Here is an 18,623-nt window from a genome sequence, read left to right on the forward strand (position 1 = left end):
TTTCTGACCTAACCTCAGCCACTCTGAAGGACTCCCTGATTAATGAATTCTGATTCCCCTGCTGGAAGGCACTCTCTCCCCATGAAACAAACCACAGCTTTCCTAAGGTGTCTTGTCACTTGAAGTAAGACTGGATTACTGAGCTCTTAAAGTATGGAGGAGAGTGGGCAACACAAAAGGCTGGAAAGCTAGCCTGGACCCTGCTTAATCTTAAAGCTCCACCACCACACTTTAGAGGCACGCAAATGAGAACTTGGCTAAAGCTTCTGGTCAGATCCTGGGCACAGACAATCATGTTTTCTCTTAGGATACTAAGAGTCTAGGTGTCTCTCCTTGGGGGTTCATTTCTCAGTCTCACGTATTTGCAATTTAGCGTGACATTTTAAATATCAGAACATGAAGATTTGCTTCTTTGCCTTTTAGCTACACCTGTAACTTTGACTACAACAAATACTTTGTATGGAAAGAAACAAAAATCTGAATGTCATGAAATTCCATGTAAGGTTATATAGTTACAAGCCACTAAGGCTTGATGAGCCATACACCCTCTTGACACATTAACTTGTGTACAACATTAAACAGGAAAGGAAGGAAAAAAATTCTAAAGGCTGCAGAGGCTTTCCTTCTGTGGAACTGAGGTCTGAGGAGTCCAAGACTTTCCAGATCTTAGTCATGAACCGCTTTCTTCCTGCTTCTGGGGCGGTGGGAGGCAGGTGAGAGAAGGCCCAGCAGTAAGTCAGGGGAGGATTCTGGTCCAGCACTTCCTGCCTATTGGAAATATGGCTTATTAAAATTGGTTTTTCCACTGCCTGCAAACTCAGATTTTGCTTTTTTTCCCTTCAATAGCTTTTTAACTAATGAAAACATGAAATAGTTTGCCTGCTCTTAAAATTAAAAATTGATGTAGACTATAATTTTAGGGATGGGTATTCATACAGCAAAGAGATGAAATACACTTAGAAACTTCTCTTTAACTTGGGCGTAAATAGACCAGTTCCTTACAGAGATAACCATAACTAAAATGGCTACCATTTTGCTGAGGGAAGAACACAAGGGAGAATCAGCCAAGAGAAGTGGGGCATTGGGGTGCTGTCATGTGTGCTGGAGAATGATTGCTCATCATGACATCTTGACGGAAGTCCCTACGGTACAGCACACATTCATGCCATGAGCCTGAATTCAGACTGCAGCCCGATACATACACATCCGGGGGTTCTAAAGGCTCAGAAAAGGCAGAAGATGAAAATATAACCCAAACTGCTGTGGACTATTGGTCAGGGAGGAGCTAAGTCTCTGATGCCTAAAGTTTTAATTTTTAAAATGAATGCAAAATGATATACAAAATAAGACCACAAGACATTAGTCAGCTTGCTCCAATATATTTTAGAAAAGAAAAAACAAACAAACAAACAAACAAACAAAACACCACAAACTTTTCCTGCCTGTCTGTAATTAGATTTTACATATGGCTCAAACTCCAGCTTTCCAAAGTCATAAACCAATCCTTAGGTCCTCAAAAACTAAGAAAAGTTGGTAAGGGCAGATGGAGGATGCCTGCTGTGGTCTGTAATGAGTTTGCTTAAAAAAATTAGGCTACATTCTTCAACTACTCTACCCTCAAAATACTATTAAATGTATTAAATGATCCCGTTTCCCTAAATTACGACAGTTAAAATGAAGAATGAAACCAAACCAACCAACCAAACAAACAAACCCAAGTCCTCTCTAAGAATTAAAATGTTTCCCATTTTACACACTTGGTATTCTTATCTACCCAGTTTCTATGCCAAACTGTGTGATTTCAGTAGTCACAGTAAATCATAAGCCTCTGTTGTTGTGGTTTTAAAATTTCTGAAGTTTGAATTTCCCTCAAACAAGTTTGGAAATGTTTGGTTTCCCAAGCATACCATGTTAGCCACTGCCTCTGTAGGGAAAGCCCGGCTACTAGGAGGTAAAAACCAGTGAACTCATCCCTCTCAAACAACTGGTTCTCGCTTGGGTGTTTTAACACCAATAAATCCATGTAAGAAAGCCAACAGCCTTTAGAAAGAGAAATGAAGAATGAGAGAATAAGGAGAGAAGGAGGAGGGACCAAAAAGGAAGTGAGTAAAAGAAGGAAGGAGGAAGGAAGAAAGGATAGATGGAAGGAAGGAAGGGAGGGAGGGAGGGAGGGAGGGAGGAAGGAAGGAAGGAAGGAAGGAAGGAAGGAAGGAAGGAAGGAAGGAAGGAAGGAAGGAAGGAAGGAAAAGAGGCTTAATAATATTAGGGTTATGGTTTTGGAGGTGTGTACAAAAACATCTAGAAAAGAATATATTCCTTACAATTATTTTTTTTAAAAAAAAATAGAACAAAGGAAACAAAGCCAACTGCATAGATGAGTGCTAAGAGAAAATAATTATACTAATCTTCCAAAATACATATTTGTAATATCTGAATGAAAATAACAAGGCCTAGAAAGGTTAAAGGGGGAGGGGGGGAAATCAATGAGCTTTTTAAAAATTTTAATACCTACTCCAGAATGCTTTTCTAGAAATCCATTTCTACTTCCTCAATCTAAGATACAAAAGCATCTAAATAGATTTTTTTTAAATAAGAAAAGTACGCTGGGCGGTGGTGGCGCACGCCTTTAATCCCAGCACTCAGGAGGCAGAGGCAGGCAGATCTCTGTGAGTTCGAGGCCAGCCTGGGCTACCAAGTGAGTTCCAGGAAAGGCGCAAAGCTACACAGAGAAACCCTGTCTCGAAAAACCAAAAAAAAAAGTACATATAAATATTGTGAGCAAGCTAAAATACAAACATTTCTAAGGATATACAGTTATTATGCCCTTCAAGTCTGTCTGAGAAAATGCTGTCTGTTAAAAATATTTTCCGAGAACTTTAAGTTCCTTGAAATGTTCTATGGAAATGGTATTAATGACATATTCACCTCCTCTAGGGATTGTGGGATGTTATTACTGGCAAAGTGACAATTTTTAAAACCATCCAAAAATAATTACAAATTTATGCTGAATGACTAAACTTGCTATATTATTACAAAGATGAAGAGAATATTTGTTAATGTCTCATGACCAAGGTTGAAAGTAGCCATCAACTTATAGAAAATGGAAAATGGATGGCTAGTAGTAGTGACTTTCTGTCTTTAACAGACAGACTATTCTAGCACGCAGATTCACAGTGAGGATCACGAACAAGATACATGTGGTAGATATGTAAACATTTATCTTAGTGAGGAGAATAGCAATTAAAGAACATCAATTATATTAGCATTCTGGGTCTATGAATTATAAGCTGGACCTCTAACAAATTACTTGACTTTTCTGAGCCTGAGTGAGCTCTGATTTATAAAATAAAGACAATGACTCTGCATCTGTGTTTCCAGGAATAGCATGGTATATGGTATAAAACAATTGTTCAACCATTTCTATTATTTCCACACTATAGAGAGGGACTACTATGTGTCTGCTATTTATACTTGTCCCCTAACTCCCTAATATTGTACTCGATATAAAAGTAGAATAGGTATTTGATCAAATATTTACTGAATACCAAGTAAGTACTATGCACTGTTTTCAAGGTGGAAATAAAACAATGAATGTAACCGACACCAGTGATTGGCCAATTACTAAATAAATGGGCATGCATGGGAAGATACATATACACACCTCCACCTATAAAGGTTATATTCTATTTTTAGTTTTATTTTTTGTGTATGAGTGTTTTGCCTGCATGTATATCTGTGCACCACATGCATGGCGTATGAGCACAGAGGCTAGAAGAGGTGTCAGATCCCCTGAAACTGGAGGCACAGATAACTCTAGGTAAACCATCATGTGGGTGCTGGGAATTCAACCTGGATCCTCAGAAAGAGCAGCCAGAGTATTAAGCATTAACCCATCTCTCTAGTCCATGAAGTTTATATTCTAAGGAATAAGCAAATAAATAAGCAGTAGATGGTATAGTAGATGGGACTAGTTAAGGTGAGAGTCCAGGACCTCACAAGGAGAAACCCCAAACAGAGGCAGCAAAGAGCAAAGGAACAGAGATCCTAGTGTGAGGGAAGCAGAAGGAGTGAAGGGGGAGCGGCAGGCCAGCTGGAAGAAACAGCAAGCTCTTCTAAGGTCAACCCACATTGCTTGGTTGGTGGGTGGGTTCTCGCACATGTGACATGGTCAAGTAGGGATGGCCATGGGGCTGTGTGAAGCACAGTTTTGTTGACAATATATTCTTATACTGATCTGGTTATCTATCTGTGCTATTCAATAAGTGTTCTAAATTGTAGATGTTTGGTCCCTCCCCATCCGACAAAAATAAGCACACCAGTGCTTATCTATACAGTTGTTATAAGAATTAAGTAAAATCAGGTGGCCCATGAAAGACCTTCCATCTATATGTATCCTTCTGCATAGGTGCCACACAATGCCCTGGGAATTGGAGCCACGTTCCAAGGCTACAAAAGCTGTGCATTGCAATGGTATGACTCTACAACAAAGTGCTGTTTTAATCAAATAATGTCACTATTAAGGTTTATCTTCCTAGTGAACACCTTTGAAAGTGAAAAAGTCTGTAATTCCCATAATGTTACCCATTGTTTTGTCTTTAGAAGTCTTACAAATTTTGCCATGAAAGTTGTGAAGACTTATTTCATAACTTATTTATTAATTTCTACTGATTTTCTGCTCCTGCTTAAGGACAGTGATCTAATGGAAAGCTCCAAGAAATGCTGTATGACAAAAAAAAAAAAAAAAAAACAACAACAACAAAACAGGATTGTTTTTTGTAAGTAGTGTGTGTGTGTGTGTGTGTGTGTGTGTGTGTGTGTGTGTGTGTAAGAGGAAAGAATGAGAAACTTTAATTTATATTTGCTTGTTTATTTGTAGACACTAGTCTTGAAGGTACAAGAAATTAGCATCAGTAGTTTCAGTTTGGAAGGTAAAGGATAAAGTGGGATCCCAACTTTTAATGTGCACATTTTGAGATATTTATCCATGAATAATCTGTAAATGAAGACTGAAATCCATATTGCTCAAGGAATTAGAAGTATATAAAATCAACTACAAATTCACTTATGGAATAATATGAGCCACCAATGGTGATACAGATACTTGGAGGCTGAGACAGGAAGAGAATGCAAGTTCAAGGACAGTTTGAGCTATTTGGGGAAAACCCTGTCAAAAATCTCCCAATATAAAAATCTTAAGTTACTCTTTCTGGAAAAATCAACATATTTTTCAAACTGTTAGGTCTGCAGCAGGAAGGCAGGCCGCATACAAAGCAAGCTTCATCCTCCAAACCTTGTTTCTTTGTTTTGTTTTTCTGAACAGATCACAAAACATAAATATCCTTAGTGGTCCTAACAATTTTTTTTCACTCAAGAAACAAAGCCTACAAATATTTATGGGGGGAGGGCTGTTCTCTTCAGGTCTGTCCTAAGTCAGCTGGCCCACCCTGCCACCTTTCATGCCCATACAGATGAGGTCCGAGTTGTGAACGCAGCAGAAAGTACACAGTCACATTCAAGGAAGGAGAGGAAGTGTGAGGCAAGCAGCAGACAGGCTTTGGGAAGGGCAGCTAGTGACATCCAGGTGTACGCTGGCACTGCACTGGAAATTGCTGCTCATTCCTTTTCTTCTGGGAAGGGAGAGGAGCTGGGGAGAAGATCTGTAGAACAAAAAAAAAGAAATGAAAACTAATGGCTGACCTCAAATACAAGTGAGCAGTGAATAAAGAAGAGTTAGGAATGTCAGAGGTAACTACTACATGAACACTTGACAAAAGGTTTCCCACAAATTAACCCACACCAAATGGCAATTCTTAACCAGACAACAATTCTCTATCTCTACCCCCAATGCTAGAACATCTTTAATGTCTGCACACATTTCTCATTAGTTGATACAGACCATGGATACTGCTAACATACGAGGAGAGCCCCATAGCACTTATTCAGCCCAAAGTGGTAGTAGAGCAAAGGTTGAAGTTAAACTAACCTTAACCTAAAATGGCAACCAGGATGGTAACGATGAGCACAGAGCAGCCTGCAGGTAGGGCAACGTAAACTGATTATGTACTCTTCTGTTCCAGTATGAATTTTGCAGCTCCTCCCTAGGTGCTTTCTACCTACCAGCCCATTATGACTGAGGAGCTCTACTACTACTACTACTACTACTACTACTACTACTACTACTACTCCACACACACACACACACACACACACACACACACACACACACACACACACTAGTTTTTTCTCTAATGTAAAAGTACACATTCACTTAAGACCTTTTTTCAATTGAAAAGAAAAAACATGTTTATTCTCGATAAACTTGGTATTTTTATCTGTACACTGTAGATAACCAGCCATTAGCTCATGTACTAAATTTTTGTGATGAGAACATTTAAATTCTAATCTCTTAATACTCCTATCTGACTTCTAATGATAAGACATAGATTGTGCCAGGCAGTAAGGTCTTTTGTGTGAACTATATTTTTACTTAATCTTCAGGACATCCGTCCATACTCTATACATGAAGACAGCAAGATGAGTAAATTACATTGCTTGCTTAAGTTATGTTAGAAGTACAAAGCCAGGATTTAATTCTGAAAGCCCAACTCTAGGATCTGAATTTCTCAGGCTGCTCTCCACCTCTTCCCCAGTATGCTTCAGGGCTATCCAGAGCACAAACTACCTGTCACTAGCTACCTGCATAATTATTGTTAGCTACTACTGAGACAGTGGGGAATATGTTGAAGAAAGGACACTCGCCCTAAGTAAAAGAAGGCAAGTGTGAAGGGACACAATACAGGTCACAGGGGTAAAAAGTGATGCTCACAAAGAGGGCAGGAAGCAGTACGGGGGATGAGCAGCAGTCAGTCCTAGGAACCTGCACTTCATTCTCAACACTAGAGCTCTGCTGGCTGCACAGCACTATCAGGAACACACGTACTAGATAGATGACAGTCCAAAGTGTCACATGCCAAGTAACTTTATGAATGCTTCTCCCTAAAGGCACAGAGTAGTCCTGTTATGGCTGTGGTGGACCCAAGCAGACTTAGAAAGTTCAACAAGACATCTATCTGAAACTTAGTCTGACAAGGACTGAAAACCCTACTCACTTGGACAAGCATGGTTTCCATCAATATGTGAAGTCTGGAAAAGGAAAAACTTTGACCCAAGGAATCTTTTCCAAATAGCTAAGAGCCACAATTCAGAGGGGAGGGGAACAGAGGTGAGCCTGGCCCCTTCCCCCCCAAAAAGGTGAGTAGGTTCTCCATACAAGTCAGTAGTATACACTTTTTTTTCTTAAATTCCCTCTTGCTACTGCCACTACCCTAATTGGACACATAAACAGCAAAAAGGAAATCTGGGAATGTCTTAGTATGAAACTGTGAACTGAAAGATGGTGGGGCACCAGACTTGTGGCACTTTAAAATCTTCTGTTTTATATGTATGTTCTTGTTGCAGTGCTAGGATTCCCAGTACCTCTGGCATGCTAGACAAATGCTCTACTACAGAGCTACATACAGGCTCACATCACTGTTATTAAGTGAACACTCATTACCCTAATATTCTAACTAGAAAGCTTCCCATACTACAGCACAGAAACAAATAGCACACAATTCAGGCTCCTGCTGATAAAGTCTACAAGGATCTCGTCTGTCCTTGTTCCCATTTCCTCTCCCAGGCTCAGCCCAGGGTTTCTAAATGGCCACCTGGTATGGGGCTGGGGCAGGTACCTCCTTTGGTTTCCAGATGAAACATTCTCTTTGTAGTGTCTGCCTTCTCCTCACCAGCTCTGTGATCTTGGTCTTTGATTGATTCTGTACTCTGACCTTCCAGCAGTTTTTCTTTAAGGGACCTTCAGTCTTGTTCTTCGTTCTTGTCTCAATTTTAAGACAGCAGGATTTGACCCATACCAGTTCTCGCTCATAGGTCTTCCCAGAATCCTCTTTATCTGATGAAATTTCCCAAGCTCTTTGTTACTTCACTTTCCCTGACTATTGGGGGACTAAATAAGATTGTCCATATTATAAGTCCTAACCCACTTTTGTAATATATACCTCCTGAACAGCCTCCTCTTTCCCTTCATGTTCTAATTCTTAGTTCACAGTGAAGAGAAATAGTAACCCAGCTTGCTGAATCTGGACCCATTTATGGTATCTCTAAATGATCTCAACAACGATGACAGGATCTTTGGTAACAAAGACATAAAGCAGACACAGATGTACACTCATACTTGGCTAGCAGATGCAAAAAAAAAAAAAAAAAAAAGTCTGACTGTTCTTCTAGATCTTGCTGACCAAGTCAAATGAATTGAGCATTACACTATGGCTATGGTATGCTGTAACTGTAATTAAAAGAGAAAAAGAAAAAGAAAAACCCTTTGACTTGTAAGATAAATAAAAGGAAGCAGCAGACATAGAATGAGGCTAGTCATAAGTGTTTTTATGAATGCTCCTGAAAATCGGACAGAACAGTGAAAAGTCCCATTGAAAAGGCAAGGAGTACAGCAGGAAACATAAATTATAGTAATTGTCTTAAAAAGAGGAAGCTTTCCAACAGATTCCATGTATCACACTTCAAATGCTAGAACCTGTTATCAGTAATAATTAAAACGACATATTAAACAAGAATCACTAAAAGATGAAATACGATGTAACACAACCAAAGTATCAAAATCTATAGCAGGAAAGCACATATAAAAGCACGGTAGTGGTGGTAAACATCTTTAATCCCAGCACTCGGGAGGCAGAGACAGGTGGATCTTTGTGAGTTTGAGGCCAACCTGGTCTACAGAGTGAGTTCCAGGACAGCCAAGGTTACACAGAGAAACCTTGTCTCCAAAAAAAAAAACAAAAACAAAAACAAAAAACAAAAACAAAAAAAAAAAACAACAAGGGCTAGAGGGTGTGGGCTAGGCTCACAACCAAAAATATAAGAGTTCAGCTCTCAGCACCCAGGGCTGTCCCTCCAGCTACCAGAAAAAAAAAAGGCATTATGATATATGCAGTATTCTGCTTATCATGCCAAATCAGTTAAAGTATTAAACTAGCCTCTAGAGTAATAAGAACACACACACGTTACATTATTTTCCTAAGACTAAATAGATCTGTTATGATCAACCTGTTTGGTCACTGATAAGGAACTACACAAATTATAACCAGATCAGGTGGGGCAAGTATGCTGGTTTTTAAGAAAAAAAAAAAACAAAAACAAAAACAAAAAACAAAAACCGTAAACTGGCAAATGTCAAGTACAGTGTCTTGCACACAGTAGAGGCTCCCTGTACTTATAAAGATCTGAAACGAATTGTCAGCTGAACTGCACTGTTGATGAACCCATTTTAAACAACATGGAACCTGGGCTCATTTAGTGGCACACATTTGTACTCCCAGCACTCAGGAGGCAGACTTCAAAGCCAGCCTGGACTATAGAGCAAGAACCTGTCGCAAAAAACAAAACTACCAAGCCAACTGCAAATTCAGTAGTTTGGATGCTCTCATTTCAAATAGTAGTTTCAAACAAAACATTAACAGTGTGTAGATAGTTCAAAGAACTGGGAAGAACAAATTTGAAGGCAGAGAACCTATTTCTTGTGATGGGCAGCAAACAAATGGGCACATTAATGATGACATCGTCAAAGCAGACTAGCGACTCTATCATGATGAGGCAAGGGCTGATACGTAACAGCAGGAAGAACAGGGTGACAGCACAAACCTTAGGCTTTTCTGGAGAAAGACATTTATTTGCTATTACATTTCTCCTGCATGTCCTCTACAGCAAAGATTTCAAAGAACAGCCCCTTCAAGAGATCAGCAAGGTCACCCCGACCTTCATAAACACCCTTTTTACCCATTCCAGATGCTACATGATCTGTGATGATGCCATGGCTACCATAGCTAATAGAATGTGTAAAATAGATCCAAGGATCCAGTGTCCTCATTACAGTCTGTACAGTACAATGCAACTCTTATTACCTTTTTTTTTTCTAGGTTATTTTTTCACCAAAAATGTTCTTTATGCTAGGTAGCCAAGGAAAACCTTAAACTACTGATGCCCCTGCCTCCACTTTCCAAGTACTAGGGATTACAGGTCTGTCCTACCACACAGAGGCCCTAATTTAATATTACAGTGAATTTAGATAAAAACCACACAATCAAAAGTTTGGGGTTTTCAATAAGCTTTAAGAGTGAAGAGATGATAAGATCTAAAAAACTGAAACTGTTGCTCTAGGGTCTTTGTTAAACAGTGTTAGTTAGACCTATGTGTTCAGTCTCAAAACTTGTTTTGCTTTATTCCATTAATTTATCTAGATGGGGAGGATGTTTGGAGGTCAGAGGACAACTCTGGGGGATTGGTTCCCTCCTTCCACTTTGTGGGACCCAGGGATCAAACTCAAGTACTGGAGCTTAGCACTAAGTGCCTTTACAGGCTACGCCGTCTCACTAGCCTCTCTATAAACTCTTGGAGAACAAATTCCTTTCCCCTTGTTCGCCTCCTTATTATAGCCCTAGTCTAGAAGGCTTTCTTGTAAACTGAGTATTGCCATGTTTACACATCAACGGTTAAATTCAAGATCCACACCATAAAGGCAGTGGGCTGTCTCTTTCAAAGGACAGGAGAGAGAACAGAGGTAACTGAAGTTGTTCACTACTTAAGTTTGGTTCCTTGGGACTAGATGTAACCTAGCCATTAGTGAGTATGGACTTTCTACGACTGCAAAACAGTCACTCTAACTAAGCTCAATGCATGGGCCAGGTGGCTGAGAGCAGGAAAAGAATATGCAAGTAAAATGCATCAGAGTTCTTAGCTACAAGGGAAAGTAAAAGAACTGCTTTGTTGCAGAGATGAAATAATCAAAGCAGAGTGGTGAGCTAGCATGTGACCATTTCAACCTCTCATAACCAAGTAACCAAATAGAGTTGTGGTGAAAGAATCTGAAGAAGAAAGGAATGGTTCTAGCAGTCTTGTTTTTTAAGAGGCTCCATAATTATGAAATAGACAATAATGTATTTAGAAAACACTGAGGGCAAGACTCACTTACATCACATTTTCTTAACTACCTAAAGCCACAAACATGTTAAATGCTAGAAAATCATCTTTACAAATTAACAAAACTGCTTAGGACAATGCTGAGGTATTCTCCATAGGATGGCATATTTGTTCACTATTTTATTCATTCATTCATTCATTAAAAAAAAACCCCACTCATTTGGTTCTTTCCACAACGCTTTTCAGTAACCACTGTAGAAAACACAAATCCCTTACACTCATGTTCTGTTCTTAAGAAGTTAATATTTTAGTGGGGTTGATTATGATGTCCATAAATAATACAAAACCAAACATGGTGAAAACTACAATATAAATTCTATGGGTGTGATTGGCTACACAGCTTTTAGATGAGCACCATCTGTTTTGTATGTGCATTATATGCTGCATGTTATTAGCCATGTCACACTGAGGAGATAAAATATAGGTTGATTCATATTGACATATATGTATATAAATAAATACTGAAAGGACCCTCTAAATGTGTAATTTATATTGAAAAGCCAGCATTATGGTTGGTACCAAAAAACACTCAAGATGACAGATGTGATATTTTTGAAAAAGCAAGTAACTGGCATTGCATATAATAATAGTGATAAACCACAGTAAGTTAAAACAATCTTGAGCCATAAAAGAAACTCTAAAGAAAAGCTGTAATAAGACATTGCTTTAAGCCAGTTTGGGCTTAATTACCTCACATTTGTGTCCATAAAAATCAGCTTCCACTTGTTTTTATTGGACAGGATTCAGTGAATGTTCCTGTAATCTTGTAATGTCAGTATTTGAGCATGAACATGAGTGCTCCAAGACAGTAGTCTTCAAACGGAGGTATATATACTCCCAAGGGTACACAAGCTTTGCAGAGCTGCATGGGGCACTTGAAGGAAATCGGTGCCCACATTCACATTTCCTACACACATTCTCCAAATCTCATTCCCTGATAAGTGCTTGTGTCCAGTGTGCCCTCTCTTTCCAATAGTCCTTTCAAAATAACCTTCTAACTCTTACCAAGGGAATTTTCCTAGGCTCAAAACTCCTCTAGAACTTTCTACAGAAAGTTCTAAGAGAGCAAGGAGCAGTAACAGCTAAAGAAACAGCCAGTGGATAGAGAACAGTGCTTATCCTCATCTGGGGACACTGGGAACACCTTAGGACAAATTCCTACACAGTCAGATCATAGAAATCAGACTTTCCCCAAAGGATGATTTGACCGTTTGTAAATGGGGACTTTTAGACTGAATGGCAGAGATACTTCTGTTAACTGTCTAAAACTTGAATTTTTAAAGAAATGTAGGTGCTAAATGAACAAATAGGATAAAATCACTGTGTATGTATGTATGTATCCATAACATATGTATATGTTTCCAAACAATGACAAGGGAAATCTTTTCCTTTAGCTCCACAGTTTCCATTTCAGAGGGTTTCTCTGATAGACACATTAGCCCTAGGTTGTGGTCTGCAGGCTGGCTTGAACAGGCAGGTTGACTGCAGAGACAGCACAGATTCTGCATCTCCTAGACCTTCCTAACTCAAGTCACCCACCACTGGGAGAAATCTGACATTACATAATGAAGTCCAAGGCCAGGAACCAGGGTCAACTGGGAGCTTGTTATAATGAAAACTGTGAGACTCACCCTAGACCCACAGAATTAATTAGAACCTGCCCTTTAACAAGATTCCTAGGTGAGTCAAATGCACATTAACATGTGAAAAGCAACGGTTTGAAAACTAGGCCTGAGTCAGCAGGGAGGATACTGTCACTAGGTGTGTATGTACTTCAGGTTGGAGCAAATGTACTGCAATCATCAGTTTTATGTCTACCTTGGAGGTGGAGCTTAGGGAGATGGAGATGTCAGCCAATTTATAAAAACCAGGAAAAAGGTGCACGGCACTTGTATCATGCTGAAAAGATGCATCATGCTTGCTGCCAAAAACACTGAGCACAATAAAGACAACTGAAAGTTTTTCAATATTGTTTTGCTTGTTGCTATATTGATAGGATTCAGTTATTCCATTTTAAGGCTCTCCTATTACACTTAAAAACAACAACAACAACAAAACCTTCCCTTTCTTATATTCTAAGAAAACCTATCCCCTTCTCAGGAAAGGGGTCAGCATGTGCTCTTATTTAAAAAGCTGCGATTCTAGAAAGCCTTGGGAGTTTTTGTGAAGCTGCTCTCCAATAAAGGAAACCTTTGAGTTTTGCACTGCCTTGTTCCCACTAGCAAGTGTGACCTGAGAAAGCTGAGGTATGAGGAAGAAGCTCTTCTGTAGCTTTCTCCACCACAGCAATTTATCCCGGATTCCTCCACTGAGCTGCAGAACTCGACAACCACCAGGCCGAAGCTGCCATGTTTCTCCTCTCAGGCTCCCAGGTGTCTCAGGCAGGGAGTGAGGAAAGGCAAGAGTCATGAAGCCTCTTGCCAAGACCACAGATGAGGTCACCAGCGGCCCCGCCCAGCTCAGCACCCTACCCAGTAGCTTCTGAACTTGACATGTCAGCCTCTGTGAAGTCCTCAAAGCAGGACAAACTAAAGGAGATCCTGTCATCCAAAAGTTTAAGAATTCTTACATTGTGCTTTTTTTTTCTTCCTGTATAGTGCAATTACAGAAAGAACAGGTTAGAATCTCATAAAGAAGTCTTTATTCCCCAGGCTGCCCCAAATTTGTTTCCTTTAAAACAAATGTTCTCTTAGATTCTTAATTTTAAAAGTGTTCTGGGGGCAAGAATAAAGACAATGGATTGGTTAATTAACAAACAGAAAAGCTTTATTAAGCTAGGTATGGTGGAGTACTATAATCCTAACTGGGGCGAAAAGGGTCCCATGTTCAAGGCCAGCCTCAATAGGACAAGTTAGAAAACAGACTAGGCTGCACAGGGAAGCCCCATCTCAACGATAGATAGATAGACAGACAGACAGACAGACAGACAGACACACACACACACACACACACACACACACACACACACACACACACACACACGCGGTAGATAGGTGGTAGACAGATGATAGATAAATAGGTGGGTAACAGGTTTATTAACATTATGAACTCTACAGGTTTGATTAGAAAGCACATATTTACATTTTCAACCAAGTTAAGTTCTTTCAGGGATTCCATTCTATTTTAATTTCTGAACAACAATGCTGCAGAGCTGCAATTACATCCTCTATAATTAGCCATTTCCAGTATAATTAAGAGACTCACAAGTTTAAAACTGTACCTTCTTTACAGAGGTAACCAAGTGCATAGAAAAGACCCATTTATTCTGCTCATGTAAAATGTCCTCCTGTTATGAAGGGTAATTTTAAATAATGATAAACTAGAGTCATTTAAGAGGGATTCACTATGTTCCTGCTAACAGTTTCTCCATTCCTAGCCCTGGATTTTTATCAGCAACCTCTTTGCTGTCAAACGTCCTGCTCTTCCATATCTTATGATCACACCAAAGCCTAACTCATAACTCAGTTGCCTCTTAGTTCCCCCTCTTAAATGGCAATGAGTAGGCAAATAAAGACCCAGGTGAAGTGGTTCCCAGGATGCTATCTTATTAGTGGAAACCAAAGTTCTAACACACAACGAGATCCATCTGTGCTGTGCATAACTTCTAGACAAACTGAATCAAAACGCTATCTTAACTAATAACCAAGGAGTTAAACAGTAACTAGTAATATATCACATACACAATGGCTCAGGCAAGCCACTTAATACAGGACAAGAATCAGTAATTTAAAAAGCACCATGGCAACATTTATCAAATGTTTACCAAATGCCAGGGCTGAGATAATGTTAGATGAATTGCCTCACTTTCACAAAAAGCCCCTAAGATACTATGAGGAAATTGGAGAACTATTCAGGTTAATTAGCTGGTATGGGCAGGTGTAGTTTTAAAGCCAAGTCTAACCGAAATCTCAAGTCTGTACCTATCTCTATAGCCTTCAGGTTGGACTATCCACTGCTTATGTTACACAAACAATTTAAAACAAATATTCTTATCTGACCTCTTCTAAGGGTCCTGGTGAACTTCAACTGCTAGTCAAATTTTAAAGGCAGGGAGGGACAAGGTATCAATATTTTTAATGCTTCTCCTTCCTCATCAAATTCAGAAACTTCCCTGGATGTTATTGATGAACTGATACAATGATTTTAAATGAATAACAGCTGATGAATTACTAAATCCCTAATTGCAATGTGCTCTTCAATTTTTCAGATTAAAGAAGCTAATTGATCAGGAAACTGAGTCCCAGGAGAGGAAGGCACAAGAGAAGGAGAAGAGGATCAAGGCCCTGAAGGAGGAGCTGACCAAGCTGAAGTCTTTTGCTTTGATGGTGGTGGATGAACAACAAAGGCTTACAGCCCAGCTTGCCCTTCAAAGACAGAAAATCCAAGACCTGACCACAAGTGCCAAGGAAACACATGGTAAACTAGCCCTTGCTGAAGCCAGAGCTCAGGAAGAAGAGCAGAAGGCAACCAGACTAGAAAAAGAACTACAAACACAGACCACAGCGCTTCACCAGAACCAAGAGAAAATTATGGCGAAGCTCACCAATGAGGACAGTCAAAATCGCCAACTCCGCCAAAAGCTGGCAGCACTCAGTCGGCAAATTGATGAGTTAGAAGAGACCAACAGGTCTTTAAGAAAAGCCGAGGAGGAGCTGCAAGAAATAAAGGAAAAAATCAACAAGGGAGAATATGGAAACACTGGCATCATGGATGAAGTGGATGAGCTCAGGAAGCGTGTGCTGGATATGGAGGGGAAAGATGAGGAGCTCATAAAAATGGAGGAGCAGTGCAGAGATCTCAATAAGAGGCTTGAGAAAGAGACAGTACAGAGTAAAGACTTCAAACTAGAGGTCGAAAAACTCAGTAAAAGGATTACGGCTCTGGAAAAAATAGAAGATGCTTTAGACAAAAGCAAACAAGAATGCTACTCTCTGAAATGCAATTTAGAAAAAGAAAAGATGACCACAAAGCAGTTGGCTGAAGAACTGGAGAGTTTAAACACTAGGATCAAAGAGCTAGAAGCCATTGAAAGTCGGCTAGAAAAGACAGAATTCACTCTAAAGGATGATTTAACTAAACTAAAAACATTAACTGTAATGCTTGTAGATGAACGCAAAACAATGAGTGAAAAATTAAAGCAAACTGAAGAAAAGTTACAAACCACTGCCTCCCAGCTCCAGGCAGAGCAAAATAAAGTGACGACAGTGACTGAGAAGTTAATTGAGGAAACTAAAAGGGCACTCAAGTCCAAAAGTGATGCCGAAGAGAAGATGTACAGTGTAACTAAGGAGCGAGATGACCTCAGAAATAAACTGAAAGCAGAAGAAGAGAAAGGACGTGATCTGCTGTCCAAAGTTAATATACTGAAAAACAGGCTTCAGTCACTGGAAGCAATTGAGAAAGATTTTGTTAAAAACAAATTAAATCAAGACTCCAGTAAGTCCACAACAGCATTACACCAAGAAAACAATAAGATTAAAGAGCTCTCTCAAGAAGTGGAAGAGCTGAGGCTGAAGCTAAAAGACATGAAAGCCATTGAAGATGACCTCATGAAAACAGAGGATGAGTACGAGACCTTAGAACGGAGGTATGCTACTGAGAGAGACAAGGCTCAATTTCTTTCTGAAGAGCTGGAGCATGTTCAGATGGAACTTGCCAAGTACAAGTTAGCAGAAAAGACAGAGTCCAGCCATGAGCAATGGCTCTTCAAGAGGCTCCAAGAAGAAGAAGCGAAGTCAGGCCATCTGTCAAGAGAAGTGGATGCATTAAAAGAGAAAATTCATGAGTACATGGCAACAGAGGACCTCATATGTCACCTCCAGGGAGACCACTCCATTCTGCAAAAGAAACTAAACCAACAAGAAAACAGGAACAGAGACTTGGGAAGAGAGATTGAAAACCTTACTAAAGAGTTAGAAAGGTACCGGCATTTTAGTAAGAGCCTCCGACCTAGTCTCAATGGAAGAAGGATCTCTGACCCTCAAGTGTTTTCTAAAGAAGTTCAAACAGAAGTAGTAGACAATGAGCCACCAGACTACAAGAGCCTCATTCCTCTAGAACGAGCAGTCATCAATGGTCAGTTATATGAGGAGAGTGGGGACCAAGATGAGGACCCTAGTGAGGAATCTGTGCTGTCCTTCAAATGCAATCCATCTACGTCCCTTCCTGTGAACAGGAAACTGTGGATTCCTTGGATGAAATCCAAGGAGGGCCACCCTCAGAATGGAAAAATACAAACTAAGTCCAATGGCAACTTGGTACAACCTGGAGATCTAGTCCTAAGTCATACACCTGGGCAGCCACTTCACATAAAGGTTACTCCAGATCATGTCCAAAATACAGCCACTCTTGAAATCACAAGTCCAACTACAGAGAGTCCTCACTCTTACACCAGCACAGCGGTGATACCAAACTGTGGCACCCCAAAGCAAAGGATTACCATTCTCCAAAATGCCTCCATAACACCAGTGAAGTCCAAAACCTCTACAGAAAGCCTTGTGAACTTAGAGCAAAGCATGACCCCAGTTACCATGGCAACCTTTGCCAGAGCACAGACCCCAGAGTCCTGTGGTTCTGTAACTCCAGAACGGACAATGTCACCTATTCAGGTTTTGGCTATGGCCGGTTCAGCTAGTTCTCCTGAGCAGGGTCGCTCCCCAGAGCCGATAGAAATCAGTGCCAAGCATGCAATTTTCAGAGTCTCCCCGGACCGGCAGTCATCATGGCAGTTTCAGCGTTCAAACAGTAACAGTTCAAGTGTGATAACTACTGAGGATAATAAAATCCACATTCACTTAGGAAGTCCTTACATGCAAGCTGTCGCCAGCCCTGTGAGACCTGCCAGTCCTTCAGCACCACTGCAGGATAACAGAACTCAAGGCTTACCTAATGGGGCACTAAACAAAACAGCCAATAAAGTCACCAGCAGTATTACTATTACACCAACAGCCACACCTCTTCCTCGACAATCACAAATTACAGTAAGTAATATATATAACTGACCACCCTCACCCTCATCTAGTTCATACTGATATTCTTGCAAGGAACTCAGTCCTTTTTTAATCACCCTCCAAACCCCTAAAAGAATGACTAAAGGTGTACTTTGGGAAGATTTGTGCATGGACTCTACAGGAGTATCTGGAACTAACTATGTGTGGCATCATAGTCATCAAGTGTGCACTTACTGTGTATCTTTTCATTTACATGCCTGTATGGAAAATATTTAGTCTGCACTTGTATAGATACATCTTTATGTATTTCATTTTCCATAACTCACTTTAATTTGACTGCAACTTGTCTTGGTGAATTACTTAACATGATAAAACAGTAAATAGTTTGTTACTTTTGCCATTGCTTGCTGAATTTTCATTTGATCATTTTGTGTTATATATCTGCATGAACAATATCATTTTATTTCCTATTTATAAAGCCCATTAATTCTTCCTAAAGACAAGCAGTACCTATTTGTCATTTATAGTTCTGGACACATATTAGAGGAGGTGAGTGTGGTTCAAATATCTAAAAATTTCATCTCCACAACTTCAAAATGAACCAAAATAATTATGGCAAGCTTAATG

The 18,623-nt window shown here is 39.8% G+C and overlaps 2 protein-coding genes across 10 annotated transcripts in view; one reads left to right on the forward strand and one right to left on the reverse strand.

Annotated features, from left to right (window-relative positions):
- The window catches only part of Cmss1 (cms1 ribosomal small subunit homolog), a 314,697-nt gene that overhangs the window by 271,902 nt on the left and 24,172 nt on the right, over positions 1-18,623 (reverse strand). The window lies entirely within an intron of this gene.
- The window catches only part of Filip1l (filamin A interacting protein 1 like), a 253,915-nt gene that overhangs the window by 216,317 nt on the left and 18,975 nt on the right, over positions 1-18,623 (forward strand). For 3 of the 9 annotated variants that reach the window (XM_006995767.4, XM_042259445.2, XM_042259448.2), the window contains one exon: positions 15,254-18,026. In XM_006995767.4, coding sequence (XP_006995829.1) covers positions 15,254-18,026 — 2,773 coding nt within the window. Of the gene's footprint in view, positions 1-4,405; positions 4,471-6,241; positions 7,252-15,253; positions 18,027-18,623 lie in introns of those variants that run through there. The other 6 variants (XM_076549062.1, XM_076549063.1, XM_042259447.2 and 3 more) reach the window with 6 other exon arrangements.

Source organism: Peromyscus maniculatus, chromosome 12 (assembly GCF_049852395.1).
Source record: "Peromyscus maniculatus bairdii isolate BWxNUB_F1_BW_parent chromosome 12, HU_Pman_BW_mat_3.1, whole genome shotgun sequence".
Taxonomy (NCBI): Eukaryota; Metazoa; Chordata; class Mammalia; order Rodentia; family Cricetidae; genus Peromyscus; species Peromyscus maniculatus.